This window comes from Planococcus citri, chromosome 4 (genome assembly GCF_950023065.1).
Source record: "Planococcus citri chromosome 4, ihPlaCitr1.1, whole genome shotgun sequence".
Classification (NCBI taxonomy): domain Eukaryota; kingdom Metazoa; phylum Arthropoda; class Insecta; order Hemiptera; family Pseudococcidae; genus Planococcus; species Planococcus citri.
In genome coordinates this window covers 4123216-4140178 of record NC_088680.1, presented here as the reverse complement: position 1 = coordinate 4140178, position 16963 = coordinate 4123216, and the positions used below count along the sequence as shown (strand labels likewise).

Here is a 16963-nt window from a genome sequence, read left to right as displayed (position 1 = left end):
ACTCTCCCACTCAAAATAAACATGCCCACCAATTTTCATCAAAATCCAGGATATGTTTGTTTTTCACTCCACCCTATGGGGCCCCGGACTTCTATTTTTCAGACCTTTCAGAGAGAATCTAGACCCAAGGAAAATTGCCTCTTTTGCCACCCCTTTCCCCTTTACCATACTAAAATACAAATTTACAGTCTCGTAAGGTTCTCTCGTTGGTAGAATTGAAAATGAAAGAAGGAAAATTGAAAGATCGAAAATTTAAAAAATATTAACCATCATACTCGTAGTTAGGTAGTTCATAAGGTAATACTCTAGATTTTACGATCACATGTTAGCTTTACACGGTAGGATAAAACGATACGATAACGATTTCTTTGCAACAAACTCGCCAATTATTATTTAATTCGCAGGTACATAGAGATAGGTATTATGCTTGAAATGTACTCGCATGCGATAGGTATAAGACGTAGCAAAAGGTAAAAGTTCGATGTTCCCTCGTTCGTTTATTTTTCCTCAGAGCCAGGCAGAACTTATTGAAAATGCAAAATGGAAAAACACCCGTCGTCGTACCTACGAGTATAAAAGCAATAGGCGGTGCACTGCGAGAAAATTACCGTCAGCTTAATTTTCTCACGTTTCAATCGTGTTTTTTTTTCTCAATAATTCAAATTATTAGCCCCGTTTGTACGCGTTTAACTGAATAAAAAAGTATTTGATTTTCTTTCCTGGTACATCGAGTATTATTTTTTTATACACTCGCTCGGATCAGCCTATTTATACGGGCTGGTGTTAGACAAAGACGTGAAGTGTGATCTCTGTATCGATTGAGGAAAACTAAAGGGTAAAAGAGAAAAGATTCGTACCTACGTAGAAGTGTACGAGAGTACTGCACATGTGAGAGAGGTGATTTCGGGAAAATTTACAATCTTATGCGTTATGTACGAACATATCCACCAGGTAGATGGATGTAGATGTTAGAAATGTCGTACCATGGAGACAATTGATAGTGTATTTCGACTAGTGTAATCTCATGGGGAAAATACTTCTTTGCTAAGAACGAACAGCCAGCAGAGACGAAGAAGAATGTTCGTTATTTCAAGCATTAGTCTGCCACCAATGCCATCTACGAGTACATGGTAGGTACCTCTACCTATACAGTCTATAGCATCTATACCGCGGAAAAGAGTAGAAAAATTGTTCTATAGGTGAGGAAACCAGAAGCCAATATAAATGACATAAGATTCGTTAAGTCATCAGAAAACATTTCCTAAAATCCTGCAAGAACTGTGAACCTGAACCTGCACAAAAGAGTATAAAAATGGCTTCAATTTCACGTAGAAAATTAAAGCAGACAATTTTTTTCCACGTTTGTTCAATGTTGAAATATTATACTTTTACTTACCCCGCACAATATGCAATTAAATTATCTCGCCAGTCCGGTGGGAACGTCTCAAGGGCGATAAAAATTTGGTCGCGAGTGCGAATTTACTGTCACCGCAGTAAAAGCATTTCGATGTTGGTAATCTTTTTATTTCCGTCCGAGGACAATTTGTTCGACGTGAAATTTACGAGCGTCGTTATAGCGAGAAAAATTTCTCGGGATTGGCTCGCGAGGCTGAGTAGAAGATCTGAGAAACGTATGAATAAAAGTATTTTTTCGGAGATTTTTACCCATTTTTTACGTCATTTTGAGGAAATATTAATACATACTCGTATAATTTGAAAATACTGACAAGAAAAATTTTTCAACATTCTGGGCAGTTTTCGTAATGAGTTTGTATAAATCGAGGAATTTTAAATTCTATTATTGACATTAAAAAATTCAATCAACGAAAACTGCAGGAGTCGATTTGTTAGCGCGAATGATTCACATAGAAACCATTAACCATTCGAGAACGACCGAATCGCTCGAATAAATCAGATCAGATGATACACGACGACATATCAAAACGAAAAATTTTGTCATCCACCAATGAAAATTCGTTCGCGAACGATTTGATTGACTGAAAAATCGAATGAATGAATGTAAAGATAATAATGATGAAACATTGAAACTCGACAATTTTAATCGCATAATTAAGAAATGAGCTTAACTCGTTCGCGAACGAATTGATCAAAGAAGAAGAATCGTTCGCGAACGACTTGAATCGCTGAAAAATCGAATAAATAAAGATAATGATAACGTTGATGAAACTCGACAAATGTAACCGTACAAATCAAGAGACGAGCTTGATTCGTTCGCGAACGAATTGATCAAAGAAGAAGAATCGTTCGCGAACGACTTGAATCACTAAAAAAACGAATAAATGAAGATGAAGATAATATGATGAAAATCGACAATTTTTATCGTATAATTAAGAAATGAGTTTAATTCGTTCGCGAACGAATAGATCAAATAAGAAAAATCGTTCGCGAACGACTTGAATCACTGAAAAACCGAATAAATGAAGATGAAGATAGTATGATGAAAATCGACAATTTCAGTCGTATAATTGAGAAATGAGTTTAATTCGTTCGCGAACGATTTCCTCAGAAACGATGAATCATTGAAAAACGATCGAATCTCTTGGAAATCATACATCGGATGATGTACTATATTTCAAAATGAATGATTTTGTAATCTACTGATGGAAATTTCGAATGATTCGTTCGCGAACGATTTGATCAAATAAGAAAAGTCGTTCGCGAACGACCGAATCACCGAAAAATTGAATAAATAACGATACAGGTAATATGGTGAACCTCGACAATTTCAATCATATAAAAAATTAAATAAATTATATAAATCTAAATAATTGAAAGATAGGCGCATTGCGTTCGCGAACGATTTGCTCAGTACCGGTGAATCATTCAAGAACGACTGAACCTCTAGGAAACCAAATCAGATAAAATTCTTTAATCTATCAATAAAAATGATGAATTATTCGTTCGCGAACGATTTGACTAGATGAGAAAAATCGTTCGCGAATGACTGAATCACTGAAAAGTCGAATAAATAAAGATACAGCAAATATTACGGAGCTAGACAAATTTTAATCCTATAATTAAAAGATGAGCTTAATTCGTTCAATTCAATTCGTTTGCGAATGATTCACCAACAATTATTCAATTCTTTTGTACGTGATTCACCAAAAATTAAACAATTCGTTCGTGAATGATTCACCAAAAACTAATCAATTCGTTCGTGAATGATTCACCAAAAACTAATCAATTCGTTCGTGAATGATTCACCAAAAATGAATCTATTCGTTCGGTAATAATTCACCAAAAATTATTCAATTCGTTCGTGAATGATTCTCCAGAAATTAGGTATTCAATTCGTTCAAAAATAAATTATTCAATTCGTTCGTGAATGATTCACCAAAAATTATTCAGATGAATCAATTCGTTCGCGAACGAGTTCCTCATACAAATCAATTCGTTCATAAGTGATTCACTAAAAATTATTCAATTCGTTCGCGAATGATTCACCAAAAATTATTCAGATGAATCGATTCGTTCGCGAACGAGTTCCTCATACAAATCAAATATCAATTAGTTCGCGAGTGATTCACTAAAAATTATTCAATTCGTTGGTGAATGATTCTCCAAAAATTAGGTATTCAATTCGTTCGCGAATGATTCACCAAAAATTATTCAGATGAATCGATTCGTTCGCGAACGAGTTCCTCATACAAATCAAATATCAATTAGTTCGCGAGTGATTCACTAAAAATTATTCAATTCGTTGGTGAATGATTCTCCAAAAATTAGGTATTCAATTCGTTCGCGAATGATTCACCAACAATTATTCAGATGAATCGATTTGTTCGCGAACGATTCCCTCATAAAAATCAATTCGTTCACGAATGGTTCTCCAAAAATTATTCAATTAGTTCGCGAATGATTCACCAAAAATTACTCAATTCGTTCGCGAATGATTCGCCAAAAACTAATCAAATGAATCGATTCGTTCGCGAATGATCCACCAAAAATCAATCAATTCGTTCGCGAATGATTCGCCAAATCAAATGAATCGATTCGTTCGCGAATGATCCACCAAAAATTAAACAATTCGTTCGCGAATGATTCACCAAAAATTATTCAATTTGTTTGCGAATGATTCGCCAAAAATTAATAAAATGAATCAATTCGTTCGCGAATGATTTGTTCAAAAACAAAGAATCATTCGAGAACGATTGAATCTCTCGGAAATCATATCGGGCGATACACGACAAATCAAAACGAAAAATTTTATAACCTACCAATGGAAATTTCGAATGATTCGTTCGCGAACGACTTCATGAAATATGTCTTCGTATTCGGATTTTTATACATATTAAAGTCGACTGAGAGGTAGGATCCTTTGATTAGCTGCAATTGAATTAATTTAATTTTTTCAAAGAGAAATTAGTTTAAAAATTACCCATTTGTACGATTTTCAGATGAGATCGGTGATTTTGATGAATCGTGAGAATACAATAAAAACGTAGGATTTTATACGGAAGGCTCATTCAAATCATTAGGCAGTATTGAGAGAAAAAAGAGTCAAAACGTCTTTAAATTTTTTTGAGACATAGTGAAATAATAAAATAAATAAAGCTCCAGGATCTTCTTCCTAGGTACATAATAAATTGTAAATCCGAAGAAAAGCTTTTTAACGAGTCTGCGACTCCGCATTCAACTTCTTTCCAACCACTGCAACAAATTATACGCTCGTGTAATCGTGTTATTCGCCAAATTCACAATTTGATACCCTGCTCGTAAAATTAATTCATTTTACATGTATAAATACCTGCCTGTGTACTACAAATTTCAGCCAACATTTTTTCTCCACTTTTTTAGTAATAAACTTTGTCCGAAACTAAATTGACGAGAAAAATACTTTAAAAACTACGAGAATTTTTTTTTCTTGTTTTTCAAGACCAGCAGCAATGTTCTTAAGATAAAACAAAGACGACGAGGAAAAAAATTTCTTCTTGTAATTATAAAGAAACGAGAAAAACTTTATGGTTAAACGACCAAGAACGATGAAAAAGCCTAAGATGTAATGAAGTAGGCATTAAAAAAAGAGAGAAAAAAAAGTACGAGAAAAAGAAACGAAAAATGATGGTCGGAAAATAAACTTTAATCAATTTATTGCGCGCCTGTCGTGCAACCAAATTAAAGAACGACGTGATAAAAAGATGAAGGAAAAAAAAGTGTAAAAACAGTCGGACACGTTGTAAAATTCATAGAGTTGTATTTATCAAGCGAACATAGCCGGATCATTGAATGGGTTGATGGAATAAAAGTAATACTTAATAAAAGGCACGTTCGCCAGAGCGACGAAGGTGATGGAATTCTGTTTAAAAAAAAGGGGGGGCTGCTGCGTGAGTCAGTTTCGAGTTCGAGATGTTCGAAATATTATAGGTATGGATGGAATTTAGAGTTTTATTTTAGATTAATATTTTCTCATTCGTGGGAAATTTTTTGAGGAAAAAAGGCGAGTCAAAATAATTATGCGCGAATCGTTCGCGAACGAATCGACTCCAGAAAATTTGGAATGTAAAGTTTTAGGGCATTTGTGGCACCCCCTCAGAACTTCACTGAGCTAGCGATAGGTATATTTTACAACCTATTTACACGTATTCTTTTAAAAACAAACGTACTGTATCTTCATGGGTCAGTGAATATCTTTACACATGGTATTGTGTCGTAATACGAGTCACATGGCATAAAACCTGAGAGAAAAAATACCATTTTTCTCGTTATTGGCGAAGTTCAACACTCTGACCATCACTTTCCAGTTTCCCTTTACCCGGATGGGATCAAGTATAGCTTTGTGAAATTTCAAAAATATACCTACAGCAGCTTAGTATACCACTATACGAAGCACCCTTGTATAAGGATACTTTCTTGGATCGTGGGTTCTCTCTTTGGACTACATACAATAAAATATACACACTCTAGACGACGATGTCAGAGGGTGCGTGTTGTGTTGTTTCTCCTACTGGAGGTTCTCGAGTGGACAAGATGAATTATAGTACACGACTTAACGCTATACGCAGACAAACGTGCGAAACGTTACGAGTAAGAAGTGGCGTGGCATTACTTACAGTGTAATTTTTCGTCTAAATTTCCTCTGGACGTAATGGATAAAGCTCGAATAAATTCTTCGAATTCTATTGAGCCGTCCTGAAAACAAAAACAAACACAAAAACGTCAATAATTTTCTGAATCGTGGGTTGGCATACAAATTTTCACATTGAAATAAATTCAAATAGGTATTTGGATTTTCACAAACACTTCACTAATAAAAATTAAATTAATGAAGTAGGTAGGTTGAAATTTCCAAATCAATTAAAAATTCAGAAACATGTCTCAAAATCGTCGAGAAATTCATTAAAAATAACGTTTTAAAAATCAGATACGATTTGCAGAAAAATTAGAAACCATTTTTCTATAGACTTTTTTTGGTCAATGTTTCAACTCTTTCAAATCTCAATATTCTCAGATACACACTGAATAGCGAAAGAAATGAAAACGTTATCAGTACTGGATGTCATCAAAGTTCATGGGTGAAGGATCAAAAACGAAGAGAAGGAGGGGTCTGAGGGCGACTCCCATTTTCAATTTTTCTTGATTATGTACCTCCAACAGATATTCGTTTCAAATTAAGAATTTTTTTTTACTGAAAATTGACACAAGCATTGCTATCTCGTTTGAGATATCATAATTTTGAAAAGAACTTGAAAGGGAGGTGGTGGGTTGAATATCTATAAAATTGTATTTTTCACACATTTTTATAAGTTGAGTGCATCTTGAATTCAAGGCCTATTGCCTACAAACAAACAAATGAACCGCAGGAAGAAGTCCTTACGCCTGGTCATTTTTTGATTGGCCATAATTTGACTGTTGTTCACGAAGCTGAGGTTCCTTCCACCATTAAGTTATCTTCTCAATATACTACCAACAAGCAACGGTTAGCCCCCCGCACAACAATTGTCGACGTCGACATTTACATCGACTACGTTTTTTTCCAACATAATGATGGAAAAGCGATCAATTAATTGTTTAGTAGGAATCTTCTGTCCGTACAAAAGCCAGGTAAATGATAAGTTTCAAAATTTTCTCATTATTTCTGATACCTCGACATGCCATCTCGACATGTAGATGTAAAATTCGATGCTCGAAATTTACATCTACAACTGTGTTGACCAATTTTTCAAAATTAAAATTTCTGTTTTAGTGTTTAAAAGTTTAGTAAACATTCAAAGATATGATCTTGTTCAATGAGGAAAACAAATTTTTTAGGGCATTGATGAAATTATGCACTTTTCCACAGTTTGGAGTTGTAGATGATATGATGTTGGTATTGTGGATGTATTTGTTGATGTCGAATTTCACATCAACATTAACATCCGCATGTCGACATGAAAAATGGATTAGTTTAGTACTCTTAGATAAAGTATTGCACCATCTTTGATATAAAGAATTTCTGTTCACCTATTTGATTGTACAGACTTTTTGTCTGTACTTCCTCGGAAGTGGACTTTATGTCGATGCTGTTTTCAGCACGAGCAATAGCCACATCAGAGGAAATAATTTTTGGAAGAAAAAATTTCAATTTTTAAACTCAAATTTCATAATGTTACGACGCAGAAGGTCGACATAAATTTCGATGTGAATATCGATCCATCCACATCCGTCACTTTTGGGTGCCACATGTCGATGTGAATTTCGACCCTGTGTTGAGCCAATTGTCGACACGAATGCAGATCAACATCAGTCGACAATTACATCGACAATTAGCTTGACACAGGGTCGAAATTCACATCGACATGTGGCATCCAAAAGTGACGGATGTGGATGGGTCGACATTCACATCAAAATTAGCATGGTCATTGTTGTACGGGCCACTTGTGGCATATATGGTCGCAAGATTACATCAACCAATTGAGATGTCGTACTAAATGGACCGAATCACAACCAAATATGTGTCATTCCGTAGGTAAAGGGCCCATTTGGTCGTTTCTATTTAAAGAGATAATCGTGTTTTTTGTGAAAAAGTTGAAAAAATCGAAAATCAAAGTTTTGATGGATTTCGATGTAGAACATATCCGACTATCTCGTGTCGAAGTATCAAGGCTGCAGGTGCGCCCCAAGCGGAGAAAAACGGAACTAAAGTTTTTCTATAAAGGGCCCATTTGGTCGTTTTTGCTTTTTCGCGGTAAATTCGCTTCCAAAAAAATACCCTACAAATTAGCCAGTGGCAACATGTATACCATTCAAAAACGCGATTTGTGTTGGTGCAGCGTTAGCCATGTGGCACTGATAACGGATTGCGGAGCAGGAGGTCTGGGTTCAAATCACACCCAGGGAAGAAATTTTTGAAAATTTTTTTTCATGATTTTTATTTTTACAAGTTGAATTTTGACAGAAAATGTAATTTAATAATTTTTTTTTGTTTTTGAACAGAGTAATGAATTTTTATCCAAAATTTAAATTTATTAATCATTGTTATTCAGGCTTAAAATACTCATAAACATGAAAATATTGAGTAAAAAAAATCGCTATTGCAGGTGGGTAGTAATATTTGACATCAGAAACAATAATCTTCAATTTTAGGTATGAAGGTTTTCGGATTACGTGAAATTTCAGTTTTTTTTAAGAAAAAAAACTTTGAAGGCGATTTTCTCAAAAGTTGAGTTTTTCAAATTTTTAATTAGGCCTATGGATTTTTTTTGGAGTTTTTTTTTGCACTTTTTGGGCTTCTATCCAGCTCATATGATTGCTCCGGAGGTCTACTTCACCCCCCCCCCACCACTAACTCAATATCGACCAAATGGGCCCTTTACCTGCGGAATGACACATATGGAGGTTGGGCAAATTGTTCTCCTGGCAGATTCCAGTGTCAATCCATGTCGCTGGCCTTTGGCAAAGGTTGTTCGTACGTTCCCGGACAAAACCAACGTCGTGAGAACTGTTGAAACTCTGTCTAATGGCCAATTGAAAACAATACCCTTGATCCAGACCATACTGCTACCTATTGAGTAGTCTTTTGTTACCTTTTGTTGATCCATAACTTTGTAATTTTATTTGTAAATATTTTTGTATTTCTTCTTTCTGACTACTTGTTAGCCGGTGGGAGTCTGTTTAGGTAAACATTGTACCTATTCTTGTGTAGAGTTACTTATCTGTACATAATGCTGATTAGAACGGTTGGCATGAAGCCAAATAATTGTAGCGTTTTTCTCGCACCTTTTTCTACTCGTGTGTATTTTTTCTCAGTATAATTTTACCTCTTATGTTGTATTGTTGTAATATTCGTTGTGCCTTTAATGGCGTTTTTTATTTTATATAAGCTGAGCTGAGATGCTGAGAGTTGAGCTACTATGAATTGGATTGTAATGGTTTGTAATTTCTCTCTGTTGTAAATATTGTGTAAAATACATTCGTGTCGTGTATTATCCGAGGAGTTTTTCTTTATTTAATTCACACACCCCTTTCTATAAACAATATGGCTCCAAGGTGCTTGTGTAGATGTCACTAGAAAGCAACGGGAAACTACTAGTGGAAGCTCAAAACAACGTCGATTCCCTAGAATAATTGTAGTGGCAATAGGCATATGCCTCACCCTGCTAGGGTACCACTAAAATGCGATTTCCAATGTCCTGTAAAGGATAAGGAACCACAATGACGACGACCATGGCTTCTTCTACTCACAAAATCCAAAATTCCCTAAAAGCGAACCTCGAAGAATAATTTTGACTTCACGAGGCCCCTTATGAGACGATTTATGTGCAGTGAACTTTTTAAAAACAGCTCAAAATCACTTCATTTAACAAACTCTTCAACTAAAAAATTAACCATGGATATTGTTAAAACTGTATGGGCGTTTGAAACCCACAGTGAGCTGCTATAAAGAGGAAGAAAGGGTTTGAAATGTTCCAGAATTTGGAAATCTCGTGTCAAAAAAATTAGAGAACTAAAAAATCACCGCTGGAAAAAACTTTTCACACACTAAAAAAAAAATGATGACAAGAGTCCGAAGTGGTGTAAAAAAAATCGTACAAACCTGCAGAAATATAACACGCGCTAAAATTTCAGACGCTAAAGAGCATTTTACTATATTTCGTATATGGCCCAAAACAAGGGTAAAATCAAAATTTCACCAAATTGACCAAGTGAGGATATTTCAATAATTGCCATTTTGTATCTATGTATTTGTACGTAGGTAAATAACAAAAATTACCTGAAATTCACCAAAAGTTGCCAATACAATTTCACCAGAAATTACCAATACTTGGTTTACCAAAAATTACAGAAATTTACCGAAAAAATACTGTAATTTACCCTAAATTACCGTGAATTACCGTAATTTATTTTCAAAAAACACTGTAATTTACCAGCAAAAACAAGAAATTTATAAAACAAAAAGAAATTACCAGCAATTTACCTGAAATAACCCAAAATTACCGAAATTCTTTGTAATTTACCATAAATTACCAGTAATTTTCCACACATTATCAGTATCTAAGTGATTTTCCAAAAAAAAAACTGTAATTTACATTTACCAATAATGACTGTTATTTACCAAATAAACTAGATACTGTAATTCTAATTTACCAAAAATTACCATAAATTACCATATTTTACCAAAAATTACCTGTAATTTTGTACAAATTCAACATTACCATAATTTTCTACAAATTATCATGATTTCCTGCAAATTACCATAAATTACCTAAAATTACCAGTGATTGATTGACAATGCAAATTTACCAAAAATTACTGTAATTAACCAAAAATTACTGTAATTTACCAAAAATTACTGTGATTTACCAAAAATTACTGTGATTTACCAAAAATTACCGCATTTTACCAAAAATTACTGTAGTTTTATACAAATTTAAAATTACCATAATTTTCTACAATTTATCATTACTAGATATCAATATTTTCTATAAATTATTGTAATTTACTTGTAATTACCAATAATTTAATAATGGAAATTTACCCAAAAATACCTGTAATTTACCAAAAGCAAAAATAAAAATTACCAGAATTTACCAAAAGTTACTGTAAATTACCAAAAATCCAAAAATTACCGTAATTTATCAAAAATTAGAATAATAATGATTTGAATTGAATCAAATCTTCGACCACCTTCCCCTCATCAGAACCGACTGAAAATGCTTTCTAACTATATTCAGTAGATTTTTGAAAATTGAAATTGTAGAGACAGATTGTGCAGTATTTTCAGTCGTGTAAGCGATAGAAATTCATTCTGCCAATAGTCAACACACTAAATAGTTCCGTAATACGACCTCTAGCGGATTAATTCTCTCAGAACTTCGTGTTGAAAGAGAAATGCTAGAGAAACCAGTCATTTGGCGACTCCCAATAAGATAACATTGGTAGTACATCGGCGTTCCGGAGGAGATGAGATAGGCTTGTACCTATTCTCATATTTGCGTAAATCTTCTAGTTATACAAACTAGTTGCGTAAGTCCTATCGTATTTCGAAATATGAACTGGTGAAGCAATGATCAAGTGATCTATTTCAAAATAATATATTGAGTTCCTGTTACGCTGATTGAGATTGTCAAATGCACTCCGGGTACTTGGTTATTATGTAAAACTACAAGTTCATCCTTATTTCAATTTTCAAATCTCTTTTGAAAGAGTAACGTAGATGGACCTTCCCACATATGTTTATTGTTCCCTTCCCCGTGGTGATGTGCTAATTTAGAATGCCATCTCTCATTTCTGTAAGACTGTATAGGCTCAGTATAATTAGCTTGAGTAAGGTATTACTACGTAATTGAAGAGCTCCATTCCAAAGTTCGTTAAGTCACTTTTTTCTCCAAAAAATTCATAAGTTTTTGATGCTAAAATTTGTTCTGTTTGCAAAGGTCGGTGCACCTTACCTTTCTTTGGACATAGAGCAATTGCTTGCAGAAAAATTCACTTTGAACAATCAATGACTTAACCCACTTTTGAAGTGAAAATCTCCGTAAAACGTGCATTTTTTTGAAATGGCTTACCCCACTTTGGAATAGAGCTCTTCAATTGCTTTATTGACATTAAACGATGCAAAGTGTAACTGAAGACTTTTCTTATTTCATAAGGTAAATGTCTGTGATGTGTATTACATAAATAAACAATCAATATCCGAAAAATAGGTAACGAGGGGGTAAGTCGCCAGGTACCTGTGAAGCTCATAGAAGCTAGGTACTGCTAGAACCTCAGGTAGGTAGCTAGCATCTGTGACGACTGTGACGAGTACAACACATTGGTAAATGTGCAAAATCTATCTCCACAAAATTTCAAAATTATGATCTCCCATCCCCTCCTCCTCCATCTATGATCCGAATTTGATTTTCGGAAAAATTTCATTTTCTGACATTTTGGATGATGATGCATTTCCGCATGTTTTTCTCTGTCTGGTTTGAAAAAAATTCCGCTCGTTGGAATACCTCCTTTATTGTGAGATGAAAAATAAAAAAAAATAAACTGAAAAATCTCCATACATAAAATCTGGAGAAATTAAAAAATCTTCAGACTCCAAACGGGAAAAGACAATACATAGAGAAATCACCATAATTATAAAGGAAATCTGAGAAGTAAACATCTCAAGACTGAAAAATATCAAAACTACAAAATCTCGAAACCAAAATGTAAAAATCTTCAGGCAAAAAAATCTCGAAACCAAGTAGTCTTATAGTGACTGAAAAATCACATAGACAGAAAATTTCAGAAAAGATGAATCCCAATAAGGCAAGAAAGTTGCCAGATAAAAAAATTTCCGGATTAAAATGTTCAGGAAAAAAAATTCCAAACACTAAAAAATCTGAACATCAAAAAAATCTCGAAACTGAATCTAAAAATGTTGAAAAAATTTGAGAGCATTCAAACCATTATTTCCAGCCCATTCCAAGTCTCTCAAGTCCTAAATTGGAATATTTTTTTCATCAATTCACGAGCGAAAGATCATTGCTTTGATTTGGGCGCATTCAGTTTTGGAGCTGAAAAAGCTACAACCAATTAACCAATAATTCTCTGACTTTCTCAAATTTCCTGACTTTTTTCGATTCTCCGCAGACTGGACGAAAAAATTATCTCCGAAACGCTTTGCAAATTCATTCAAAATTTATAAAAATTGTTCGAAAATCATCCAAGAGTCGATGAATAATCGTCTAAAAATCTCGTTCTTTTGGCACAAGTTAAAAACCAGTTTTAAAATCCGGAAAAAATTTATCCTCAATCGAATGAAAATGCAGTTATCATCGATCGAAAAATCACTCATGAATATTTGGCAGAAAGTTTTGCCGCAACTTGGAAATATGTAAGTGAAAAAGTAACGAGAGAATCTCTTCCTAAGTCATATAAAAAATATCTACTCGTACTCTTCGTTGCTCTAAAATCGTGAAAAAATTCAACTACTCGTAATATGTAAAAGCTTTCAGAATCAGAAAATTAATCAACGAGGATAAATCGTTGGAAAATGTAAATTTCCGTGTGGGGGGGGGGGAATTATTACAGGCGGAAGATTTAGGATTGCCGATTCTATTCCTCAATAAACTAGGTATTATTTTTTTTAAAGAAAAATAAAGAGGGTTCGGATTTTTGACCTAACAAGGCAACCTCTTGTGGTGTCACGCTCTGATTTGAACGGGACCGCGATTTTTGGAAAGAGCATAGTCTAAAACCCCCAAGACCAAATTTTCAGCTGCCCAAGTTCATTTTTTGATTTTTGGCGAATTTTTGAAAATTCAAAATTGACTGTTTTTGGCGATTTATGCTTTTAAAAAAAAAAAGTACATACTTGATCAGTAAAAATGGTCAAAATAAGTCCCAAAACTAATAATAATTACCCAAATCCAAATTTTACCATTTCCAGCCATTCTGGAGACTCCAGCGCAATTTTTCAATTTCTCCAGAATTTTGAATTTTCTCCAGAAGGCGTGAATATGAAGTTGGGCAGCTAAAAATCGAGTTGTATATTACACTCGACCTGTTTAACGAGTTTATCCACATTTGAGCCGATTTTGAGAGTGACACCTCAACAGTGGTTTTTTGAGGTGTCACTCTCGCTCTAAAACGGCTGGAAATAGTAGAAATTGCGCTTCAAAAATTTCCTCCCAAACGGTTATCTTTTGATTTTTTGGATTTTTTAATTTTGAAAAAAGCTGGTCAAAAAACCACTCTTGAGGTGTCACTCCCGAAATTGGCTCAAATGAAAATAAACTCGTTAAACAGGTCGAGTATAATACACAACTCGATTTTTAGCTGCCCAACTTCATATTCACGCCTTCTGGAGCAAATTCAAAACTCTGGAGAAATTGAAAAATCGCGCTGGAGGCTCCAGAATGGCTGGAAATGGTAAAATTTTGATTTGGGTAATTATTATTAGTTTTGGGACTTATTTTGACCATTTTTACTGATCAAGTACGTACTTTTAAAAAAAAGCACAAATCGCCAAAAACAGTCAATTTTGAATTTTCAAAAATTCGCCAAAAATCGAAAAATGAACTTGGGCAGCTGAAAATTTGGTTTTGGGGGTTTTAGACTATGCTCTTTCCAAAAATCGCGGTCCCGTTCAAATCAGAGTGTGACACCTCAAGAGGTTCCCTTGTAAGCCAAAAAAGTATAAATAAATTTCGTCCAACCCTGATTTTTCTTGAAGTTCATTTTTTAGAGCAACAATTAAAACATTTGTCCTCACCTCAACAACATCCCCATTGATGCCTTTCGCGAATCAGCTTGTTGATTCGTGTATAACGAACGAGTGTTTATAATAGTGTCGACGATTATTTTCAACCCTTTTTTTTTCGGTTCGTCAAACAGACGATAAAATTATCATGCATTGTTGGTGGTCGTGTCTCATCGCGTATAAACGATAAAAATGCAAAAATGATGGTAAAAACGGTCAACCGTTTGTTGGTCGTGGCTGGATACGTTGTTTAACCACGTGTTGCTTGGTGAGTAATTGTTGTGGATACATCGCCCTTTTTTTAGGATCTCAATTTAATAATTTGGGTGTCTCGATACGTTATTTTTGCAGCTTCCATCATAAATTCATAATAATTAGTGCAGCTCATCTTGATCGTACGTATAATTTTGAAAAAGAAAATTTATTCTCCATTTTAGTATGATCCATTTAAATGGGAGGGGTGAGAGGGGGGATCGAATAAAATTGTTTGTAGATTTTACCATTCTTGAAGCATCCTTCAGATATCAGTGAATCGAGTCAATCGTGAAACGAACCAATCAGGTACTCATACCAATAATTACACCTCCATTCTAGAGCATTCGAGATTCGAACGACTGAAATTTAGATTCAAAAAATAACCTCGTAACGTTTTCCCCCCATTTTTTTGGAATTTAATACTAACAAATGTCGTCGTTAGAACTGAAAAAGAAAAAGGTAAATGAATACTTGGTAGTATAATGAAGAGTAGGAAATTCACCTAATGATGATCGTTTTAACGCTGTAATATATTACTCGCAATTTGCCCGGCGAAACGTTGTTTTAATGACTCCGATGTACATAAATTTACAGCGTCGTCGAACGATTAGATAGACGCGAAAGCGACGCGAAGAATGTCGAGAAAAACGTCAAATTATTTTTTCCATCAAGTTTTTTTTTTTTTTGTGAACCGTCTCGCGTAGCAGATCTGTCGTGCTGCGATGAGACGCAACAGAGACGTGCACCGTACACAGATTAATCGAATACGTGTTCCTTTTACTGACCAAGCATAGGCTACAACATTTTACACGGCGATTAGGTTTTCCTGCTTTGTGACGATGAAAAAAAAGAAAAAAAAACACGAGCACGCTCCTCAAAAGAGCTATTACGGCGTCGAGTCGAATTAGCCGTCGGATCGAAAATGTGAAAATCGTTGCAGACTCGTATCGTATGGTTTCTGACGTGTCCAGTGTCCACCATTTGGAAAGTAGCAAAATTCCAGACGAATTTAGAGCTCTTGGTTATTTTCTATTTTTCGTAAAAATGCTCTGATGGCGTTTTTCTCGGGCAAATTCAGAGCATCAGTGTGAGGTGCCTATACTAACATAAAAGAAGATTTTCGGTATGAAATTTATCGACCGCTCGGAAAATGCGTAAGTATCAATCAGCCAAAAAAGGGAAGCAAGAGGGAGAAAAACTTAAAAGAAGATCGTTTCACTATCGTGCGAATATTACTCGTATGTGTGGTTTGGGATTTGTGTTTGGTAAATTAATAACGTTCGGTGCACCTGTTCATCTGTTCTGTTCGCGCCAATTAATTATACGAGCGAGGTAAAGTTGAGATATCTGTGCGAAAATCGAAACTCAGTGCGAAATAATATAGAGATGAGGTTGGCATTTTCATTATAATTTGCCCACGAAGTGGAAAATATCTTCGGAAGGGTGGCACACTGTTTTCATACACCGGAAACTGAATGGCTGATTAGCTGGCATATGTCGCCAAATGAGAATTATTTTGTTTCAAACGTAGATATACTGTGCCTATTGAGAGATATGACTGAGTACATCGTGGTGTGAAATGGAGAACGAAGAAGCATTCTGATCTGAAACATTATTAAAGTATTGAGAGAAAAAAAAACTTCTCATGTCAGTTTAAAATTTAAACACATTTCAACAACATTCTATGTAATTTTTGCTGAAGGCCCGAATTCATCAGTTTCAAAGTTCAAGGTGTCTGCCTGATCATCGAAGTCATCAAAAAGTCATTTTTTTGGCCAAAAATTCAAAGCAATAACCGAAAATTAATCAAATATTTTCAAAATTTGAACGATAATTTGTCAAAAATCAGACAATATTATTAAAACTGTTTTCAAATTGACCTCATAGTTACTGAAAATTACCACGAATTAATAAAACAAAATTACAATAATTTAGCAAAATTTTGCAAAAATTTCTGGCAAGGTTGAAATGTAACAAAAATTGTTTAAAATTGATTGAATTGAAAGCTACTTCATTAGACTGATTAATTTTTTG

The 16963-nt window shown here is 34.5% G+C and overlaps 1 protein-coding gene across 2 annotated transcripts in view; it reads right to left on the bottom strand.

The window, feature by feature from the left end:
- Positions 1-16963, bottom strand: part of LOC135842269 (frequenin-1) — a 295329-nt gene that overhangs the window by 54718 nt on the left and 223648 nt on the right. For both annotated transcript variants that reach the window (XM_065359643.1, XM_065359642.1), the window contains one exon: positions 6072-6150. In XM_065359643.1, the coding sequence (XP_065215715.1) occupies positions 6072-6150 (79 nt within the window). The remainder of the gene's footprint in view (positions 1-6071; positions 6151-16963) is intronic.